Below are 23,656 nucleotides of genomic sequence, written 5' to 3'. Positions count from 1 at the left end.
AAAAGTTTCCAGAGTGAAAAATGACATTATGTTAACTGTACGCCAAGATGGCCACAAGAAAGCAGGCCTACAACTCTTTTTTTCCTTTGAAATAGTAAGTAGCAAGAAATTCACTTACTGGGAGCCGGGTGCAGGAAGACACATTAAAGAGAGGACTTAGGATGAAGGACTCATACTACTCAGAAATAAAATGAAACCACTATAATAGTAAAGGGGAAAGAGTCTACAGACAGATGTAGTCATGCTGCCATCAGAATAGACTATTTTATAAATACAAGAAAAGAACATCTATCCAGCTGACAAGAAGAAGGAGCCTCTCTTTCCCTTTCCAGCCAACTTAAGCAATACATCTTTCATTGCACTGGGTTCTTTCTCTGGTCTTGCAGCTGCTCGACTGATCCAGAACATGGATGCCTCTGCTGAGCCATGTACAGACTTCTTCAAATATGCTTGTGGAGGCTGGTTGAAACGCAACGTCATTCCCGAGACCAGTTCCCGATACAGTAATTTTGACATTTTAAGAGATGAGCTAGAAGTCATTTTGAAAGGTTAGTGTTGACTGTGTCTGTGAATTAAAAATTTTTCCTCTTACATCTACTTTTGAAAAGATGTAGCTGCTGGCCCTTACAAGAAATTTTGCAAAATATTAGAGTTGATAATTTCTTCCAGGATCTGCAGACCTCCATTGAGTGACTCTGAGGCTAGTAGACACCAAAATGGATGTGTTGGCATATCTTATTCCTTCCTGCCTTAATTTTATATACACAAGACCTAAAGCTCTTCAACCTAAGTGATGTTATGTGTTCATGTCATTTTATCGAAGAGTAATGTTTAATGGTTTCTACCAAACCATTTCTACTGACCCCCTACTCAGCCCTGTGCTGTGTTAAAAAGTTGCTAATAATTTCACCAAATCTTGTCTTCCATAAAAGTGGAGAATATTTGCACTTTATCTTTATCTATCCCTAGGTCTCTTCTCTTTTAGAAGTTGTTTGTAGGAAAAATGGGATTTTTCCATGTTTTAATGCCTATACAGGGAAAACAATTTCTTTGGATCATCCATAGCACATTCACACAAAGTTAATTATCTTCTAGACATAAAGAGGATTATCCACACTAAGTCCCAAATTCCTTCCCAATATTTGTCTTGTTTTTAATCTGAACTTCAAAAACTAGTAACTGGTACCTGTGGCTGAGAAGAGGATGTGCATACACACATACACGTGCAAACACACACACACACACACACACACACACACACACACACACACATACACACACACACACACACACACACACACACACACACACACACTAGCAGTCCACCCAAAAAGTCTTACATATATTTTAGCTAGAGGGATAAACCCTATTCCTGTTCTAGGAATTATGGCTGGATTTTCCTCAAGATTTCAGAGAGGAGAGGGAAAAATTATTTTTAATTAGACCTATGTTGAAATGTTAATGACAGCTAAAAATCAACCATTATGTTGATGCATGTTACGAAATTCTTGATTTCAGATGTCCTTCAAGAACCCAAAACTGAAGACATAGTAGCAGTGCAGAAAGCAAAAACCTTGTACAGATCATGTATAAATGAGTGTAAGTGCTCTATGTTTGTAATATATATACATATAATGCTAACAAAATATGAATAGAATATGCATACTCTTACTTTGAATTTATTTATTTTCATTGTCTCAAAAAGCTGCTATTGATAGCAGAGGCGGACAACCTCTACTCAAACTGTTACCAGATATATATGGGTGGCCAGTAGCATCAGATAACTGGGATCAAACATATGGTAAGGCAATTTCTTCCATTTTTTAAATTAATAATTTCCAGTTTATAGTATTGCTAATGAACCACAGCTTCAGAAAATATGTTTCACCTTCTGTACTTTAGGTACTTCTTGGACAGCTGAGAAATCCATTGCACAACTGAATTCTAAATATGGGAAAAAGGTCCTCATTAATTTTTTTGTTGGCACTGATGATAAGAATTCTACCCAGCATATAATTCATGTAAGTATGTGTGTCAGGCAGCCAATGCTATCTCTAACTTGTAATGAAATTTCCATGTACATTATTTTCATTGATATTTGAGTAATGCTAATTCTTCCTTTCAACTCATGAACTAAAGTATAATAAATCCCTGCCCTGGCTCTCAGCCCTAAGATTCCATGTTGAAAGGATTTTCTTAGCTACATGTTTTAGACATTCACCCTAGTCTGTTGCCTCTATTTAAGATAGCTCCCCACGATCCTCTTATTATGACAATAATCTCCAGTTTCTTTGTATGTTTTATGCTTTGGTTTACAAAATGTAATGTAGGTCTGAAAACCAAAAATTCCTTATTGATTTAAAATAAAAACCATATAGGGGATTTTGAACACAGTTTTGGTTCTCACTAAAGATTACCTTTGCTTTTAATTTTAGTTAAGATAAATAAAATGCAGTCCTTTTAATGAATCTTCATATGGAGATGTCCTTTTGCTCTTTCTGTAGGTGTGTGTGTGTGTGTGTGTGTGTGTGTGTATGTGTGTGTGTGTTTCCTCTGGATTATATTGGACTCCTCAAAATCCACGGATTCTCACCTTCATTTATGAGTGCCCTGGTTAACTATTGCATCTATTCTAATATTTACAGAATACGAAGCAGTTGTACAAGGGCATCAGCATGCCCATTTGTACTTAATGTCAGTGCCCAAAGTGGAGCACATGCACAGAACAGCAGAGTGTCTTCTCACATACCCAACTACTGTCTGCTCCTGCTAAAACCTCTCTGAACACACACATCTTAGAGGGGTCTTCTTCATACCTCTTGGGTAGAGATTCTCAAGATTTGTGGCAATATTTAAACTGGCAAATAGATTGTAGGGTGACTGTAGTGGTCTTCTATGCTTTCACTCCCACAGACCAAAGAAACTTGGAAGAATACAACCTACTTCTACCGGTAAAAGTGTACCACAGCTAAGGTTGGGGCAAGCAAACACGGCCTGAAAGGGACCATATTAGAATATCAAGAAGCTAAGAAGCTCTGTAAATGTGTAATTTGGTAGTTCACTGGGCCAGGATCCACCTTGCATCTTCTGTTCTGAATTAAAAATCATTCCCAGTTTACTTTTAATTCAAGTTTTCTTTGGTTTTATTCACATATCCACAATGAAATCCCCCAGATTATTTAACTAGCCATGTAGTTATCAGTTACAAGTGATATAGAAGAAATCTTTTCTTATTTACTTCTTTTCTGTGTGTTGCCCTTACAAACAGCATGGAGAATGGGCCTAGACTATTTTATCTAAATGTTTTATACTTGCTGAGTAATTTGTTTTCCTTAATGTATTTTTTTTAATAGTTTGACCAGCCTCGACTTGGCCTCCCTTCCAGAGACTACTATGAGTGCACTGGAATATATAAAGAGGTAAATAAAAGCAAGGGGAGAAAAGAATCAGACACAGCTGCAGAGTCATCTGTGCAAACCTAATAATGAAAAGGACTAGAGCCAAATTTAAACTCTTTACAATGTTTGCTGGGGAAAGACCAAAGCAAAAGAGTCCTGAAGTTCCTTTGATAGAATGAACATTGCGACTTGACTAATAGAAATCAAACAAGAAAGCTTGAAATTCCTCATGTGAATTTTGATTCTTAGTTTTTAAGTCACATAGTCTAACTTTTAAAGTCACTTTAAAAATTTCCATTCATGTTTAAATTGGATCATTTAAAGAAAACAGAAAGTGTCCGATTAACCGTAGCACTGAGCACTCTCAGTAAGGACTAGGGATGAACAGGTCCAGTGACATGTACTCTTCTAGAACTTCCTGATTCTGCTTTCAGACAACTATGCCGACTGGAATATCAGCTTCCGTCCCAAAGCACGCAACACACGGAATCACATCACACATTTTACTACCTCTCCAGCTTTCCTGCCTTAGGCTGATGTGACTGTGTTCTTGCTTACTCACAGAACGAGCTCCACCAGACAAAAATGAACAGTTGAGTGTGATTAGGTATCAGAGGGAAGGTATTTGTCCTGCAGATGTTTTTCTCGTAATTCCTTTAAAACAGAAGAAATTCATGATCCTAAAGAGTAACATTTTGATAGTATGACTGGAATCATCTCTTAGCTGAAATTATTAGCTAAAAAGTGTTCATGTCTTGCATTCATATTATGTTCAAATAACATGAAATAAGCTATCTGTTGGAGTAGATACCCAATACAGAGATTAAAGAAAGTATCTACATTATAATACTAATGGCCACAATTAATAGTACAGATAATTAAGTGGATGTAGGATATCTGAGTGATCCAGTGGCTGTGTGAGCTACAGCTGTTGGCTATAAGAAGTGTCCAGCTGCTTCCTGCTGCACAGTTAAAAGTGAGGGAGGAATGTTCAATCATATCTTAATTTTCAGCTCAAGAGCTGTTTATATTTACAATTTTACTCTTATAAACTGTCATTTTTCCCTCAGTTCTTAAATAGCATTTATTACTTTTAACATTTCTGATCTCCACTTTTACCTAGTAGTCAAGGTGGTGAGATTTCTTCCCTTTTCTCTTTGATAAGATTTTTATTAAGAAGAGAATATATTTTGTGAATTTTTTTTCCGATGTTAGTTACAATGTCAAACATATGACAAACTGACCACTTGGGATTTGCATCTAATACAGATGAAATTTTACTTAAGGTGCAAAGTTGTTTCTTTTGTTATTTGAAATTTTGAATTGTTCATTCCCTTAGAGAATTGGACCCTTCACTTTGTCACACACATTTCTTGCTAAGTCTGTAGAATTAGAAACAGGAGTTTGCATTTGCAGATGTCTGTGTAGCCAGAGCTGTTCTAGTCATTCCGTGGAGAGAGAACATAATTTTCCAGGTCTTTGTAGCCATCATCTAGACTCTAGATCCTAGAGAGTTCATTGATTTACATTGGCCTTCTTGTCTCTATAAGCATGATACTTTGTATTGGACTGGGTTTTGTCTAAGCCACAATAACGAAGACACTCAAAATTATAGTACATGAGGCAAGAAACCATATATTTCTGTCTCCCTTTCCAAGCTCAAAGCAGGCATTCTAAGTGAGATAGGACACATGGGACTTCCTGGGGTCTCAGCTGCCTTTAATTGTCTTGTTCTAGTCTGAGCCTTTTCTGGAGTTCACATTAGTCTGCCAGAGCAGACTTGGCTTGTTGTACAGTACTCATGTATAAAGGTCAAAGGGAACTAAGAAAAAAGAAAAGTGAAGGACCGTTCCCTCTAATCTTTTAATTAATAGGTTTTGAAATTTTTTAAGAAAGTGTTTACTCAATGGCCCGGGCTATCATGTTGTTGCCATTGAATATAAAGGAGGTTAAAGAATGTCAGCTGACTTTTCTCCTGTTTTTTTTATTCTATTGTGAATTGGATTGTTTCGTTCACTTCTAAGTCAGGTAGTTAAATTTTTGTTTTTCTAAATGCTACTGATTTTGTGTATTGGTTTCTGTTTACTCTGTTCAGTTCTAACACTATTTTTGATGGCACCGTTTAGTATTTTCTATGTATGAGAACATCCATTGGCAAACAGATCACCTCGCTGCTGCTTCCTTTCACACACGGATACTGTCTATTTCTTTTTTTTTTTTTTTTTTTTTTTCTGTGGGACTCTGGGAGGGCAAGTGGAAACTTAAGCTTGGCTACTGAGGTGAGTACAACCATGCCTATGTCCCTAAACTATCACTGTGCATGTTTTCAGACACTCTTTTGTCTGAGGAATTAAAATTTGGATATCTGTTAAAGTAGCATACATATTTTATCATTTATGTATTCACTTTATCTATCTTTGATGTTACCAATGTTTCATCGAGTCATTCAATTGATATTTATAATGATAAACAATTGCCAAACTCACTATCTAGGGTTTGCATGAGCCTCTCCATTTTAATATTTGGAAGGTTTATTTATTACATTCATCAATTATTGATTTATTATTTCTTTCAATAATATTCTTACCCTGTGGACTGTGCATCTTTTCTTAGGAAAAAAAAAAAAAAGAACACCAGCCAAGGATATCTAGTGTGAAACTGTGCTAATTTGTCTCCTTTTTTTAAATTATTATTTTCCTTAAATTTAAATTTAATTATAAACTTTTTTCAATTTTTTTTTTGATTTTTATTACATATTTTCCTCAATTACATTTCCAATGTTATCCCAAAAGTCCCCCATAGCACCCCCCACTTCCCTACCCACCCATTCCCATTCTTTTGGCCCTGGCATTCCCCTATATTGGGGCATATAAAGTTTGCAAGTCCAATGGGCCTCTCTTTCCAGTGATGGCCGACTAGACCATCGTTCGATACATATGCAGCTAGAGACAAGAGCTCCGGGGTTCTGGTTAGTACATCATGTTGTTCCAACAATAGGGTTGCAGATCCCTTTAGCTCCTTGGGTACTTTCTCTAGCTTCTCCATAGGGAGCCCTGTGATACATCCAATAGCTGACTGTGAACATCCACTCCTGTGTTTGCTAGGCCCCGGCATCGTCTCACAAGAGACAGTATATTTGGGTCCTTTCAGCAAAATCTTGCTAGTGTATGCAATGGTGTCAGCGTTTAGAAGCTGATTATGGGATGGATCCCTGGATACGGCAGTCTCTAAATGGTCCATCCTTTCATCACAGCTACGAACTTTGTCTCTGTAACTCCTTCCCTGGGTGTTTTGTTCCCAATTCTAAGAAGGTGCACAGTGTCCACACTTTGGTCTTCATTCTTCTTGAGTTTCATGCGTTTATCAAGTTGTATCTTATATCTTGGGTATCCTAAGTTTTGGGCTAATATCCACTTATCAGTGAATACATATTGTGTGAGTTCTTTTGTGATTGTGTTACTTCACTCAAGATGATGCCCTCCAGGTCCATCCATTTGGCTAGGAATTTCATAAATTCATTCTTTTTAATAGCTGAGTAGTACTCCATTGTGTAAATGTACCATAATTTCTGTATCCATTCCTCTGTTGAGGGACATCTGGGTTCTTTCCAGCTTCTGGCTATTATAAATAGGGCTGCTATGAACATAGTGGAGCATGTGTCCTTTTTACCGGTTGGGACATCTTCTGGATATATGCCCAGGAGAGGTATTGCTGGATCCTCCGGTAGTACTATGTCCAATTTTCTGAGGAACCGCCAGACTGATTTCCAGAGTGGTTGTACAAGCTTGCATTCCCACCAACAATGGAGGAGTGTTCCTCTTTCTCCACATCCTCGCCAGCATCTCCTGTCACCTGAATTTTTGATCTTAGCCATTCTGACTGGTGTGAGGTGGAATCTCAGGGTTGTTTTGATTTGCATTTCCCTGATGATTAAAGATGTTGAACATTTTTTCAGGTGTTTCTCTGCCATTCGGTATTCCTCAGGTGAGAATTCTTTGTTCAGTTCTGAGCCCCATTTTTTAATGGGGTTATTTGACTTTCTGGAGTCCACCTTCTTGAGTTCTTTATATATATTGGATATTAGTCCCTTATCTGATTTAGGATAGGTGAAGATCCTTTCCCAATCTGTTGGTGGTTTTTTTGTCTTATTGATGGTGTCTTTAGCCTTGCAGAAGCTTTGTAGTTTCATGAGGTCCCACTTGTCAATTCTCGATCTTACAGCACAAGCCATTACTGTTCTATTCAGGAATTTTTCCCCTGTGCCCATATCTTCAAGGCTTTTCCCCACTTTCTCCTCTATAAGATTCAGTGTCTCTGGTTTTATGTGAAGTTCCTTGATCCACTTAGACTTGACCATAGTACAAGGAGATAGGAATGGATCGATTCGCATTCTTCTACATGTTAACAACCAGTTGTGCCAGCACCATTTGTTGAAAATGCTGTCTTTCTTCCACTGGATGTTTTTAGCTCCCTTGTCGAAGATCAAGTGACCATAAGTGTGTGGGTTCATTTCTGGGTCTTCAATTCTATTCCATTGGTCTATTTGTCTGTCACTATACCAGTACCATGCAGTTTTTATCACAATTGCTCTGTAGTAAAGCTTTAGGTCCGGCATGGTGATTCCACCAGAGGTTCTTTTATCCTTGAGAAGAGTTTTTGCTATCCTAGGTTTTTTGTTATTCCAGATGAATTTGCAGATTGCACTTTCTAATTCGTTGAAGAATTGATTTGGAATTTTGATGGGGATTGCATTGAATCTGTAGATTGCTTTTGGCAAGATAGCCATTTTTACAATGTTGATCCTGCCAATCCATGAGCATGGGAGATCTTTCCATCTTCTGAGATCTTCTATAATTTCTTTCTTCAGAGACTTGAAGTTTTTATTATACAGATCTTTCACTTCCTTAGTTAGAGTCACGCCAAGATATTTTATATTATTTGTGACTATTGAGAAGGGTGTTGTTTCCCTAATTTCTTTCTCAGCCTGTTTATTCTTTGTGTAGAGAAAGGCCATTGATTTGTTTGAGTTAATTTTATATCCAGCTACTTCACCGAAGCTGTTTATCAGGCTTAGGAGTTCTCTGGTGGAATTTTTAGGGTCACTTATATATACTATCATATCATCTGCAAAAAGTGATATTTTGACTTCATCTTTTCCAATTTGTATCCCTTTGATCTCCTTTTGTTGTCGAATTGCTCTGGCTAGGACTTCAAGTACAATGTTGAATAGGTATGGAGAAAGTGGACAGCCTTGTCTAGTCCCTGATTTTAGAGGGATTGCTTCAAGCTTCTCACCATTTACTTTGATGTTGGCTACTGGTTTGCTGTAGATTGCTTTTATCATGTTTAGGTATGGGCCTTGAATTCCTGATCTTTCCAAGACTTTTATCATGAATGCGTGTTGGATCTTGTCAAATGCTTTTTCCGCATCTAACGAGATGACCATGTGGTTTTTGTCTTTGAGTTTGTTTATATACTGGATTACGTTGATGGATTTCCGTATATTGAACCATCCCTGCATCCCTGGGATGAAACCTACTTGGTCAGGATGGATGATTGTTTTGATGTGTTCTTGGATTCGGTTAGCAAGAACTTTATTGAGGATTTTTGCATCAATATTCATAAGGGATATTGGTCTGAAGTTTTCTATCTTTGTTGGGTCTTTTTGTGGTTTAGGTATCAGAGTAATTGTGGCTTCATAGAATGAGTTGGGTAGAGTACCTTCTGTTTCTATTTTGTGGAATAGTTTGTGAAGAACTGGGATTAGATCTTCTTTGAAGGTCTGATAGAACTCTGCACTAAACCCATCTGGTCCTGGGCTTTTTTTAGTTGGGAGACTATTAATGACTGCTTCTATTTCTTTGGGGGATATAGGGCTGTTTAGATCATTAACCTGATCTTGATTCAACTTTGGTACCTGGTATCTGTCTAGGAACTTCTCCATTTCATCCAGGTTCTCCAGTTTTGTTGAGTATAGCCTTTGGTAGAAGGATCTGATGGTGTTTTGGATGTCTTCAGGATCTGTTGTTATGTCTCCTTTTTCATTTCTGATTTTGTTAATTAGGATGCTTTCCCTGTGCCCTCTAGTGAGTCTGGCTAAGGGTTTATCTATCTTGTTGATTTTCTCAAAGAACCAGCTCCTTGATTGGTTGATTCTTTGAATAGTTTTTCTTGTTTCCACTTGGTTGATTTCACCCCTGAGTTTGATTATTTCCTGCCGTCTACTCCTCTTGGGTGACTTTGCTTCCTTTTGTTCTAGTGCTTTTAGGTGTGTTGTCAAGCTGCTAATGTGTGCTCTCTCTAGTTTCCTTTTGGAGGCACTCAGAGCTATGAGTTTTCCTCTTAGAAATGCTTTCATTGCGTCCCATAAGTTTGGGTATGTTGTGGCTTCATTTTCATTGAACTCTAAAAAGTCCTTAATTTCTTTCTTTATTCCTTCCTTGACCAAGGTATCATTGAGAAGAGTGTTGTTCAGTTTCCACGTGAAGGTTGGCTTTCTATTATTTATTTTGTTATTGAAGATCAGCCTTAGTCCATGGTGATCTGATAGGATGCATGGGACAATTTCAATATTTTTGTATCTGTTGAGGCCTGCTTTGTGACCAATTATGTGGTCAATTTTGGAGAAGGTACCATGAGGTGCTGAGAAGAAGGTATATCCTTTTGTTTTAGGATAGAATGTTCTGTAGATATCTGCCAGATCCATTTGATTCATAACTTCTGTTAGTTTCACTGTGTCCCTGTTTAGTTTCTGTTTCCATGATCTGTCCATTGGTGAAAGTGGTGTGTTGAAGTCTCCCACTATTATTGTATGAGGTGCAATGTGTGCTTTGAGATTTACTAAAGTTTCTTTAATGAATGTGGCTGCCTTTGTATTTGGAGCATAGATATTCAGGATTGATAGTTCCTCTTGGAGGATTTTACCTTTGATGAATATGAAGTGTCCCTCCCTGACTTTTTTAATGACTTTGGGTTGGAAGTCTATCTTATCAGATATTAGAATGGCTACTCCAGCTTGTTTCTTCATGCCATTTGCTTGGAAAATTGTTTTCCAGCCTTTCATTCTGAGGTAGTGTCTATCCTTTTCTCTGAGATGAGTTTCCTGTAAGCAGCAAAATGTTGGGTCTTGTTTGTGTAGCCAGTTTGTTAGTCTATGTCTTTTTATCGGGGAGTTGGGTCCATTGATATTAAGAGATATTAAGGAAAAGTAATTGTTGTTTCCTGTTATTTTTGTTGTTAAAGTTGGCATTTTGTTCTTGTGGCTGTCTTCTTTTAGGTTTGTTGAGGGATTACCTTCTTGTTGTTTCTAGGGCGTGGTTCCTGTCCTTGTATTGGTTTTTTTCTGTTATTATCCTTTGAAGGGCTGGATTCGTGGAGAGATAATGTGTGAATTTGGTTTTGTCGTGGAATACTTTGGTTTCTCCATCTATGTTAATTGAGAGTTTGGCTGGGTATAGTAGCCTGGGCTGGAATTCGTGTTCTTTTAGTGTCTGTATAACATCCGTCCAGGATCTTCTGGCTTTCATAGTCTCTGGTGAAAAATCTGGTGTAATTCTGATAGGCTTGCCTTTATATGTTACTTGGCCTTTTTCTCTTATTGCTTTTAGTATTCTATCTTTATTTAGAGCATTTGTTGTTCTGATTATAATGTGTCGGGAGGTATTTCTTTTCTGGTCCAGTCTATTTGGAGTTCTGTAGGCTTCTTGTATGTTCATGGGCATCTCTTTCTTTAGATTTGGGAAGTTTTCTTCTATAATTTTGTTGAAGATGTTTGCTGGTCCTTTGAGTTGAAAATCTTCATTCTCATCCACTCCTATTATCCGTAGGTTTGGTCTTCTCATTGTGTCCTGTATTTCTTGGATGTTTTGAGTTAGGATCTTTTTGCATTTTCCATTTTCCTTGATTGTTGTGCCGATGTTCTCTATGGAATCTTCTGCACCTGAGATTCTCTCTTCCATCTCTTGTATTCTGTTGCTGATGCTGGTATCTATGGTTCCAGATTTCTTTCCTAGGGTTTCTATCTCCAGTGTTGCCTCATTTTGGGTTTTCTTTATTGTGTCTACTTCCCTTTTTAGGTCTAGTATGGTTTTGTTCATTTCCATCATCTGTTTGGATGTGTTTTCCTGTTTTTCTGTAAGGACTTCTCCCTGTTTGATTATGTTATCCTGTTTTTCTTTAAGGATTTGTAACTCTTTAGCAGTGTTCTCCTGCAATTCTTTAAGGGATTTTTGTGCTTCCTCTTTATTGTCTTCTGCCTGTTTAGCAGTGTTCTCCTGCATTTCTTTAAGTGTGTTATTAAAGTCCTTCTTGAAGTCCTCTACCATCATCAGGAGATATGCTTTTAAATCCGTGTCTAGCTTTTCCGGTGTGTTGGGGTGCCCTGTACTGGGCGAAGTGGGGGTGCTGGATTCTGATGATGGTGAGTGGTCTTGGTTTCTGTTAGTAAGATTATTACGTTTACCTTTCGCCATCTGGTAATCTCTGGGGTTAGTTGTTATCTTTGTCACTGTTTAAAGATTGGAGCAGAAGCTGTGTTCCACTCACCAGCAGTCCCAAAATCCTGCGGCGGGGGTCGTGGGTAGCTGGCGGGTGTCAGGCAACCCTGCTCTCCCGCTACCCGGCGCTGATCCGGCTGGATGAGGCCTGTGGCCCTACTGAGGCCGGTTTCTGCTTCCCTAACTAATGCAGTCTCAGGTCTCGTGCAATTGGATTGGAGCAGAAGCTGTGCTCCACTCACCAGAAGTCTTAAGATCCTGTGGCGGGTGTTGTGGGTAGCTGGAGAGTGTCAGTGGACCCTGCGCCCCAGCTGCCCTGGTGCTTTTCTGACTGGAAGAGGGTTGTGGCCTTATGTAGGCCGGATTTCTCTCTCCCCAGCCAGAGCAGTCTCAGGTCCTGCGTGATTGGACTAGAGCAGAAGCTGTGTTCCACTCACCAGCAGTCCCAAAATCCTGCGGTGGGGGTCGTGGGTAGCTGGCGGGTGTCAGGCAACCCTGCGCTCCCGCTACTGATCTGGCCGGATGAGGCCTGTGGTCCTACTCAGGCAGGTTTCTGCTTCCCTAACTAATGCAGTCTCAGGTCCCGTGCAATTGGATTGGAGCAGAAGCTGTGCTCCACTCACCAGAAGTCTTAAGATCCTGTGGCGGGTGTTGTGGGTAGCTGGCGAGTGTCAGTGGACCCTGCGCCCCAGCTGCCCCGGTGCTTTTCTCACTGTCTATTTCTTGTGCTTGCCTTAAGCATTCTGGCTAAGGGTTTTAGAACTACCTCGAGCAGACATCCACGTCTCTTTTCTTATCTCAGATGGAAAGCATTCAGCTTTTCATCGTGGCCTTTATTGTGTGGAAGTATCTTCCTTTGGAATTTATACTTTTGAAAAAATTTAATTATGTTGAATTTTCCCATCACTTGAGATGATCATGTGGTTTTGCACTTTATTTTGTTACTATAGTGTTTAATTGTCTATTGTTATAGTGTTTAATTGTCTATTATAGTGTTTAATAATCAATAGACTATTTAATAGTCTTTTAATCAACTATTACTGAATGGTACTTTTTCCTGACAAAAATCCATCCTGATCTTAATCCTGGTCTTTTTAATATTCTATCAAACACTTACCCATTATTTTGCTGAGGATTTTACTCTGATCATCATCATGGATGTTTGCATAGTGTTTTCTTTTATCTTAGTGATTTTTCCTAGCTTTAGAACCAGAGTTGGGAGTCGTCATAAAATTTGTTTGTAAATTTTCTACTCCTTTCAGTTTTATTGAACAATTTAAAAGACATTGGCACTGGCTCTCCTCTAAATGCTTAGTAACGCAGCAACGAACCCATCAAAAGTAACATATTTCAACTTCCTTTTTTTTGAGCATTCTAAAATTTCAGGTAGATTTATTAATATGGACAGAAAAATTTGGCTTTCATCAAATGGGTTTTAGCCATTTTATCTCTGGAACTGGAGAGGAGTTACAGACTTCAGTGGACAATGACAAGAGAAACTGAGACTGATCATCTCAGGCTTGTGTAGGCTGAAGTTCATCTAACATGAATAGATATGCAAAATGAACAGAGACGCAGAATTGTTCACCAAAGCACACACCTTCATGAAGGGGAAAAAAAAATATATATGTATATATATGTAATCAGTTCTAAGATGAGTTAATTGCTTTTGATCTACAACATGGTTTTGTTGTCATTTAGTGGTCACAGTAGCCTATATGTACCGTTTCTGCGTACCATGAGGTCAGTTCAACCATGAAAGTTGTAACTGTTTTCTTCATTAGCTTTTTGGTAATGAGGGTACATGTTGAATCTCAAGATATTGCCTGCAGATGAACTTAGAAAGGAGCCCATGTGTGCCATGTCTACCTTTAAGGACAACATTTCAAAATGAGTTTAGTGAGGAGTCTCTGAGGGTAGATCTCTCTATTAGCAGTAGAATCCATGGAAACTCTGATTACTTAAGGAAATCAGTTAATGATACACTATTCTCTAAAAGGCAGAAGTCATGAGATGCAAAACAAAAGTGTAAATATCTATTCTAAGAAAACAGTGTGAAGGGTAACGCTGCCTATAAAAGATAATCATTCCCATTCTTGGAATGTCAACCAACCATTTCACATGAAAATGTCCTTTTTTATGAAGAAAAATAATCTTAATTTTCTTCAAAACAAAAGGCCCTCCTCAAGAAAGGCTGCTAAGGTATTTACTGGAGGTGAATTAAGATTCATTTCAAGGCTTCTTTTTCTCTAACTCTTTACTTACTCAAGGCTAATTACCTTAGCATTCTTTGTTAATAAATTAGTAAATATTTAGATATAATTATAAATATTCTTATCTTGTGAACTGATATTTGTCTGACAAGACAGAATAGGATAGGGCACTAGTTCCCATACCTGCTCTGTATGTAGCAATGGCAGGGCTCCAGAGAGTCAATCCTCACATATCACTCTTTAAGAAAAGCCATCATGATTATCTTTTTTGTTTATCCATCAACAAAATACTTGATTGAACCAAGTATTCATTAAACAATTGATTAAAATAAAATAGAAAAACTCCTCAGAGAGAAGTTGTGTCTGAGGGGACAAAGGTTGGAGATAAGGATGTATGAATTCAAATGATGTAAGGCATAGTTACAGAGAGGAAGGCAAGAGCTATAAATTAATTTAGAATTCTTCTAAAATTTGTAGGCTTATGAAACATGGAGGTAGGTTAGAGATAAGGGTAAAGTGCTTGGAACAGGACCACAGTAGATCAAAGCCAGAAAGAGATGACCCAAGACCTGTGTGTGTAAATCAGAGAAAAGATAGAGTGCCCCTTCCCCGATTCACTAAATTCCATGAAAGAGCACAAGCTGAGATTTGTAGTCGTAAAAATGAGCTAGCTCAAGCAAACTGAGATTAAAGTCAGAGGGGATTTTTCTTGCCTGCTCACCCAAAGTGCAATCTAATAAAACCTGCCAAGGTCTGGAGATATTCTGATCAAGTTGAAATTAGTCAAACCTTCCTAATATACTTCAATGTAACTTCAGTATTTTTCTTTAAAATAAATATTCATTGAATTCATGTCAGTGTGACCACTTTTCCAGGTGGTGGGAAATCAGAGACAACAACATTTGTCCTGTCATTTAACTCAAGTAATGCAGTAATAGAAGAGACAAGAGAGAAATGGGAAATATAGTGGAGGGACAAAGTGTAAACTGAGGAACCAATAAATGATACCAATAAAATGGTGATGTGATAATGAGAGGGTAAGCAGATGAGCCACTTAGATTCCATTCCAGCCGGCTTTTTAAAAGATCTCTCTGGCTGCAGTGTGTAGACAGTACTGTAATATAGAACTCAGAGAAGGTTGTTTGGTCATTTATGTGAAAGAGGATGGTTGACCCTGATGAGGGCAAGTGGATCTAAGATAACTTGCAGGATAGCCCATTTGTTATAGTGGAGATGTGTACTTTAAGCTTCTCAGCTAGTACAAATGGCCTCTGTAGTTTCTCTGTGTACATATGGTACATATGGTGCTGACATACATGCGGTACAAGGAGAACTATTGACCTCATTTTCTTTCTGGATTCCAGACGGTTTACCCGGCCCTGGTACATGCATTTAACAAAACATAAAGGGCCATTTTATTTCCAACTTAGTAAATTTTAGAAAAGAAGTTTTAGAGATTGAAAGCAGTTTGTGAAAAATCTGGTTCCCAACATATATAGTAAAACATTGAAAATCTTGTCTAAACTTCCAGGTTCTTTTAGACAACACAACAGCCTCAGCCCCCTCCATGAGTCAAGGTGGATCTCCTCGGGTCCTGTGTTCCTATTATAGAGTTGTTTTTAGGTTCAGCTATGTCTACTCTATGGTCCCTAGGAAGAGGTGTGCAATTCTACATGCACAGTCCCTCTGTAAAAAGCAAGTCTCGGTGTCAGCAGCAATATGTTGTTTAATGGAAAGTTTCTGAGCCCTTTAGATGGAAAGCATCTTTCCTGCTTCATGTCACATTTTTCTAATTTGGTAGACTTTGTAGATTCTACCAGTAAACATCCTGCATAAAACACAATATTCCCCAGCATTAATAGCTAACCAGAAAACAGTTTTGTGACTTCTCAGTTACTTAACTTCCTAGTCTACACTTTGTAGATTTTCTTCTAAGGAAGGAAAATACAGATAACTGATAAGAGCTGAGTGTCACAAACAGAATGTCTGAATATGAAACTCCTGATTTTCAGAGATCACTACCAAGGTACTCAGATGTCAGCCAACCTGATTGGAGAACTTTCTTCTCTTTCCTGAATCTGGATGTCATTCATTAACAGTGATACTAATGTCTGAAGGACAGCAGTAAAATCACCTTGCTCTCTTCCTTTTTAGCAATTCTAATAAATATCAGCTTTTCTCCAGGTTTGGAGGAATCTCCTCCTGTAAAGATCTAGTTTATAAACACTATTATTTGCTGTTATAATATGGAAATCATTCTAACCAAAGCAATAATCCATGATATTAAGAATAGTAAATATTGTTTTGCTAATGTGTGTTTTAAAGCACCACAAAATTACTGCTATATGGATTTTATGCTGGTTCTTAAAAGCAATTATCCCTTTAAAAATACTTTTGTCAGTGCTAGGTTTTATAATCTGTTTTTTAACAGAGAGCAACTAGATGTTTTCTGACTCTTTTTCCTTGAGAGTTTCCTTGATTTAGTCTCTTCAAAGCACAACTGCTAAACATGAGAACTCATTCTTACCCCTGCCCTGACAACTGAGTCTTCTTTAAGACACAAGAAAAGAAAGTTAAATTTCACTTCCAAAGATACCTCAGGCCGGGTGCGGTGGGGCACGCCTTTAATCCCAACACTTGAGAGGCAGAGGCAGGCAGATCTCTGAGTTCGAAGACAGCCTGGTCTACAAAGTGAGTTCCAGGACAGCCAGGGCTATACAGAGAAACCCTGTCTCGAAAAATCGAAAAAAAAGTTGCCAGGCTAGCACTTATCTTTCACAGCTTTGTGTTTTATTCAAGTGTCCGAGGAGCTAGTAATATGAGCTTTCACCAGTTCAGAAGGACTAAAGGGTTAGTCATCCCATCAAGGTTCCACAATCATCAGATACATTTGTAAAGAATAAGAACTAGATTGCAGAATCAACAAAGTACATAGAAGGGTTCTGATTTTCTCACATCATTAACAAAAATGTATCTCATATAGCAAAAAGAATCTGAAAAGATTGATATTAGACAATTCAAATTACCATCTCTTCCATAGCCAGTAGTAATTTCCTGCTGAAAGCAGATAGATTTATATGCTTTGAAATATAGTTAATTCAAAACACTGCATTCTTTGTATACAAAGGGATTTATTTATTTATTATGTGTACAGTGTTCTGCCTGCATGTATACATGCCTGCAGGTCATAAGAGGGCACCAGATCTCATATGGGTAGTCATGAGCTACCATGTGGTTGCTGGGAATTAACTCAGGACCTCTGGAGTAGCTGCCAGTGCTCTTAATCTCTGAGCCATCTCTCTCTCTCTCTCTCTCTCTCTCTCTCTCTCTCTCTCTCTCTCTCTCTCTTCAAATCTTACATTTCAAGTGTTATCTCCTTTTCTGGTTTCCCCTCTGAAAACCCCCTATCCCCCCGCTCCCCTACCCCTGCTCACCAACCTACCCACTCCTGCTTCCTGGCCCTGGCATTCCCCTATACTGGGGTATAGAACCTTCACAGGACAAAGGCCCTCTCCTCCCATTGATGACTGACTAGGCCATCGTCTGCCACATATGCAGCTAGAGCCATGAGTCCCACCATGTGTTTTCTTCGGTTGGTGGTTTAGTCCCAGAGAGCTCTGGGGGTACTGGTTAGTTCATGTTTTTGTTCCTCCTATAGGGCTACAAACCCCTTCAGCTCCTTGGGTACTTTCACTAGCTCCTTCATTGGGGACCTTGTGCTCTATCCAATGGTTTTAAACAAAATTACTGTGAATCTTAAAAATTCAATGTACCTGTGACCCTCATTAAATGCTAAGTAGAGCAACTTCCCTGGATATGGGTGCTTTTTCTGTTGAGGTATATATTGTAGTGTTACAGTTACCTAGGTAGAGCTTCTGTCCATATATTTTAATAGGATAAAGTATGGGGAGCTGTGATCATCCACTTCATTCTTATATTTTGACTATGTGGTCCCACAAGGAATGAGCCCAGACATGTTTGTTTACTTCAAAGTAAAACAAGAACCCTGATTAGCTTTATTAGGAACAGAGTTAATTTGGCAGTAACCTATATGAAATTATCTTTTCATTTCTAATACGTCAGTGATTGGATTTCTAAAGGCAAATTCACAGCCCCCCATATTTTATCCTATTAAAAAGTATGGACAGAAGCACAACCTAGGTAACTGCAACACTACAGTATATCCCTCAACAGAAAAAGCACCCATATCCGGGGAAGTTGGTCTGCTTAGCATTTAATGGTAAGTTGAATGTTTAAGATTCACAGTAATTTTGTTTAAAACTCTTGCCTGGTTGCACATTTTCACTTTTCTATTTTTTATGTTTCATGGTGAACACCTATAAATACATGTACCTTTACATTAAAGTTGAATAGAAGCATGCTCATTGTGCTTGTAGTCCTTAGTAGGGATACAAGATTCTTCTGAAACTGAAAGTAATACACCCTTTTACCTCAAATTATAGCCTTCATTTGTATTTACCTGAACACCAAGTCTCAGAAGCATCAAAGACTTATTCACTTAACCCGGTGTTATGTGGCACAATTTCCCTGATGACAGTCACTTGTCTCCCTCAGACTAAAGTTCCTGCTGGAAACTGGAATTAGGGTTAATTTTAAAAGAGATAAAAAGATCACACTTTATTTTAATTGCAGATGTATAATGATGGCTAGTAAGCAGTAGGTCATTGAGACTTAGCAGAAGTGGGATTGAATTCTCCTGGTCTTGACATTACTGAATTAATTTAAGGCATTTGTATAATCAAAAACAGGTTGGTAATGCAAATAGTGTGTATCTCCTGCTTATAAATTAAGTTGTATCTGAAGATAAGATATAAACATATTGAGATTATGGAAGAAAGATGGTGCCTAAATCTATGGTATCTTATAGTAAAATGTCACAGTAGTGGAGGTATAATGGAAAAAATTTACAATCTTTTGTTTGCTGGGTTAACTCCCCAGAACAGTCTCAAAAAAGTGTAACTTGACCCAAGATGAATCTGTCAAGATGTCGTGATCATATTCTATGAATATGTCACTGTCTCTTCATAAATACTTGAAAAAATACTTCCATATATATGATGAGCAAAGCCAACCTGAAGAAAAAGTTTAGAAAAGAAAAAGAAGAAATATGTGTATCTATTTAAGAAGTGCTTTACAACTGTATTTTTGTGAAGGCAAAATAAAATTTTTGGAAATAACATAATCTCCATAGCCAAATGACCATAAATTAAAAACATTTAAAGTAATATTTTATTGCCGTGTCTCAGCTACAATTTAAAAAATCTGTACAGGTCATTTCTCTTAGCACTTAGAAAATATTTCCATTTGATTGTTCTTTTTCTTCTACCAAAATTCATATCGTAAAAACCAGCATGTGCAACAATGACTATCAGAAGGTTCCCCAACAACATGTTATTTCTTTCTTTCAGGCTTGCACAGCATATGTGGATTTTATGATTTCCGTGGCCAGACTGATTCGTCAGGAACAAAGTTTGCCTATTGATGAAAACCAGCTCTCTTTGGAAATGAATAAAGTTATGGAATTGGAAAAAGAAATTGCCAATGTAAAACATATTTTTTTTCTGGGATACTGAATAATGTCAACCACTTTCTGCTCCATTTCCTCTTCTTTCTGATATTTTAAAAATAAAACTGTAGCTCTTTAACCCGGTGATAAAAATGCATAGGCTAGTAATGGATCATTAACTTCTGGAGAACCTTTGAAACTATAGAATTTCCTGAAATCCAAAAGACACACTAGGGTTTACAAGTAGTAAAGAAGCTGTTCTGTGCAACAGTTGCATCAAAATCTTTCACATGCAAACACAGGGTGGTTTTTCTCAACAATTTTACTTTATGTTAACTTGAAATACAAAGTATCTGCCGAGATCGTCTCTGTCCTGCTCTAGACTTGGTCAGAGATCAAAGTGATACCATTGACTTCAGACTCTGAAAGTGCTGAAGTCAGGAAAACAGAAATACCTAAGCAACAGAGCCAAGGGTATTTCTGCATTTCTCCTGGTTCCAGGAAAGCCCTCAGACACCGAACTCGTGCTCTGTTCTCTGAGTCTTCCATGCAAGCATGAGCAAGTGAACTCTGGCTCTAATCAATATTCAGGGTTGTGATTGAACCTGGCCTCAAAGTTCCTTAACAGTATAAGCAGAGCCCTGTTCTCTTATGTCCCCATCTGCTTACCACTGCCATCTGGCTTCTGCGGAAGACTAAAGGTTATGGAGAGTGATTTTAGATTTGCTGAGGCTCTATAAAACTAATCCCTCCCCACCACCAGAGTCAGCCCGCTTGGAGGAGCAACTCTTTGGAGGATATTTGATAGGTTACTTGTCATTCTCAGAGGGAAACTGAGTTGCTAGAGAAAAATTTCTTGCCCTGGGAATTTATCACTCCTATGTTCTCAGACCATGTGCCTCTCAGTCAGCCTCGGCTCTACAGTGGTCACTCTATATTGCCTAGGACATACTTGCCATTGTGTTAGGCTTCACCTGTCTTAGGCTCTGAGGGTGGCTTTGGGTCAATATGTTCTTTGTATCAGTAGTATGTATCTAGCAGTGTGCATGTTGTCTTGTATGAAGGAGATACTCAAATTGGTTGTCTTCATCAATGAGTAGATAAGTTAACCCAAAGGGAACATTGAATGTCTTCTCCTCTAGTACTCATTTTATACTGTCCTCTTTGTGTCTCCACACTAAAAATTGCTTTTATTCTTCTCAAGCACTAACTTAAGAGTTGCTGTCATAATTTTATCTTTCAGACTCAGTGAACAAAATTAACTTGGATGCCACTGAGTATATGATATGTCATTAGTCAGAAGGAAGGGTGGTCACAGAAGTAGGATGGCCATTTTCCTTGGCCAACTTGCAACCTACCTGCTTTTGACTAAAAATTTGCTGTGCCAACTGCCATAAATGATTGTAAACCCTTTTGCATTTTCCACCCTTCCTCCTGGGTTAATTTTAACTAGAGTACTCAATTACAAAGTGAGGGCAGGAGCCAGTATTTGAGAGATAAACTGGAGATGACTATACTTAAAAAATTGTGATGTAAAACAACTGCAGACCCAACTGAACTGACCATTAGCCACAAATGTTACTTAAGTGGCTTGGACCGGTACCAAGAAGTTAAAAGATTTTTGAAGAATTATAAGCTTGATGATTTGGTTAAATTTTAGTTATTACGGAATATACATAAAATGGTAAAATTTGAGCTCAAGACAAATGACCTTATGCCTACCGTACACTTCATTTTCCATCATATATGATTATATTTTTCTAAAACTGCAATCAAACATTATATCTGTAGGCTACAACTAAACCAGAAGACCGAAATGACCCAATGCTACTTTATAACAAAATGACATTGGCCAAGCTGCAGAACAACTTTTCTCTGGAGGTCAATGGGAAGGTAAGGAGAAAGTTTGCAAGTTTGATGTGCCCTTCTCCTATACCCTTCCCTGATAGTACAACTTTACTTCTATTTATTAAAATAAATTAATTTCAAAGTGAATGCTAATGACACTCATCATTCGACATCATGAGAAGTCTTGAGGCAGAGAGATCTTTGAAATTGATATTTCTATATTTAAGTAAGACGAGTTTCAAAGGCAAAATTCCTTTTAAGGGAAATTGCAAGATTGTAGACACTGTAGCAGAAAAGAGTTTGAAGAAGGCACACTGAGAGGCCTTTACATTGTTATTCTGTGTGAATTGTCAAGCAAGTAGATATTAAACTCCTTTTAAATTCTTAAAACAGACTAATTTATTCATAGAACTTTCCATATTCTCATTCAGGTCAGCTATGGAAGTATTCAGAATGAAAATTAGAAACAGAATCAGGAAGAAGAAACTCTGTCTCGGAATCTACTGATGAACAGAACTTGCTTATTTTTGTTTAGCTTGATTCTAACCACTTGCTTTGTGCTTTTGGAAGGGATAGTGGTGGTGGTGTAGTAACAGTAGTAGTAGCAGTAGTACTTGGTCCACATACTTGGGACATGGAGCCATGTTTGTAGAAATATGTCAAATCTCCCACAGTCAACATTCTCTTTGTACTAATTCCGTAATACTGAACTGAATCTGGTCAGTTTTCTCATGAGTTAGTCATTCCTTACATACACTTATTGACGCAATGTATTGAATAAGCGTGACTTGAAAGACTGGTCCAAAGCAGCAAAGGAAAGCACATATTTTTGCCTAGCACTTCCTACACAGTAAGGGACCTCTGTGCACACAGATGAGAATCTACTCTGACGCACTTAGACACTCAATTCCCATATAAGGTATAACAGACAAGATTCTATCAGCTACACAGTCTCAACTTAGCTACTGTAGTTTAAAAGTGATGGGCTTCTCTAGAGAGCTGAGGTGAATAGCTTAAAGCATGTTTTTTTGTCTGGCTCCTCAGCACCTCTGCTGTAGCAATGTTCTGTTTGTTGCAGGAACTCTGCTCAGGTGTATATCAGTGTTTGAAATTATATTTTTATTAATATCCACTTTTAAAAAACAGTTTATATGTACTTGCATTTACATAGACCAATGAAGTTTTATTTTTAAAATTACAATTTTTTTAAAAAATAATATTTCTTAAAGAAGAGATGACAATGAGCCTAATTTCTAATTGTGTACTCTGTATACACAACAGATATGTTTTTGTCCTTCAGTGGTTGGTCTAATTCTATTATCTAAGTAATCATGTTACAGAGATAATAGTTATTCAAAAGATGGTTGAAACAATTGACACAACACCCCAAACACAAACTATTATATTAAGCACTTTATAATGCAGCTGATGCCCTGTAGTGTGTGAACTTCTAACCATACTTTTTGGAACCAAGAAGAGAAAGCCATAATTACTAAATATTTTTATGCCTGCTTTTCCCCCAGTCATTCAGCTGGTCAAATTTCACAAATGAAATCATGTCAACTGTGAATATTAATATTCAAAATGAGGAAGAAGTTGTTGTCTATGCTCCAGAATATTTAACCAAACTTAAGCCTATTCTTACCAAATATTCTCCCAGGTAGGTATGTCAGAAAGCCCATATCTTCAAATTTGCATTTCATATCAGTCTTTAGAAGCTTTGCAGCCTCATCTTTTTTGTTGCTGGGTGGTGGGTTTTTTTATACAGAGATCTTCAAAATTTAATGTCCTGGAGGTTCATAATGGATCTTGTAAGCAGCCTCAGCCGAAACTACAAGGAGTCCAGAAATGCTTTCCGCAAGGTGAAGACACAATCTCTCTTTTCTTAAGACTTAAAGCATAAAGAGATACATGGTAATAAATGCTTGCCATGTAAATGCTAGAATGTGCTGATCATTCCCAGGAGACAAAATGCCCAGGCTTGGTTATTTTGCACGTGTGTAGGAAGAGGTCATTCTTCCTGGACATTGTCATCCTATGCTGGCCTGTTATGACATCATGAGTCATAGCCCTGTAAGGAGTATCCCATGATTATATAAAAGAATACATTGATTTGTTGTTGCAAGTGTGTTTGAATCCATCATAGAGGTAACTTCCTCAACTGACTTGATTTTC

General features: G+C 37.9%; 1 protein-coding gene across 4 annotated transcripts in view; it reads left to right on the top strand.

Annotated features, from left to right (window-relative positions):
- Mme (membrane metalloendopeptidase) overlaps positions 1 to 23,656 on the top strand; it is a 93,012-nt gene that overhangs the window by 30,867 nt on the left and 38,489 nt on the right. For all 4 annotated transcript variants that reach the window (XM_021157462.3, XM_085835857.1, XM_021157461.3 and 1 more), the window contains exons 4-12: positions 387 to 548; positions 1,519 to 1,599; positions 1,706 to 1,801; positions 1,903 to 2,021; positions 3,354 to 3,419; positions 19,536 to 19,670; positions 21,425 to 21,526; positions 23,005 to 23,141; positions 23,250 to 23,343. In XM_021157462.3, the coding sequence (XP_021013121.1) occupies positions 387 to 548; positions 1,519 to 1,599; positions 1,706 to 1,801; positions 1,903 to 2,021; positions 3,354 to 3,419; positions 19,536 to 19,670; positions 21,425 to 21,526; positions 23,005 to 23,141; positions 23,250 to 23,343 (992 nt within the window). The remainder of the gene's footprint in view (positions 1 to 386; positions 549 to 1,518; positions 1,600 to 1,705; positions 1,802 to 1,902; positions 2,022 to 3,353; positions 3,420 to 19,535; positions 19,671 to 21,424; positions 21,527 to 23,004; positions 23,142 to 23,249; positions 23,344 to 23,656) is intronic.

The sequence above is a fragment of the Mus caroli genome, unplaced genomic scaffold (genome assembly GCF_978045245.1).
Source record: "Mus caroli unplaced genomic scaffold, Mus_caroli_1 scaffold_3, whole genome shotgun sequence".
Lineage (NCBI taxonomy): Eukaryota > Metazoa > Chordata > Mammalia > Rodentia > Muridae > Mus > Mus caroli.
The sequence above is the reverse complement of the archived record's forward strand: the minus strand, read 5'-3'. Positions and strand labels throughout refer to the sequence as shown.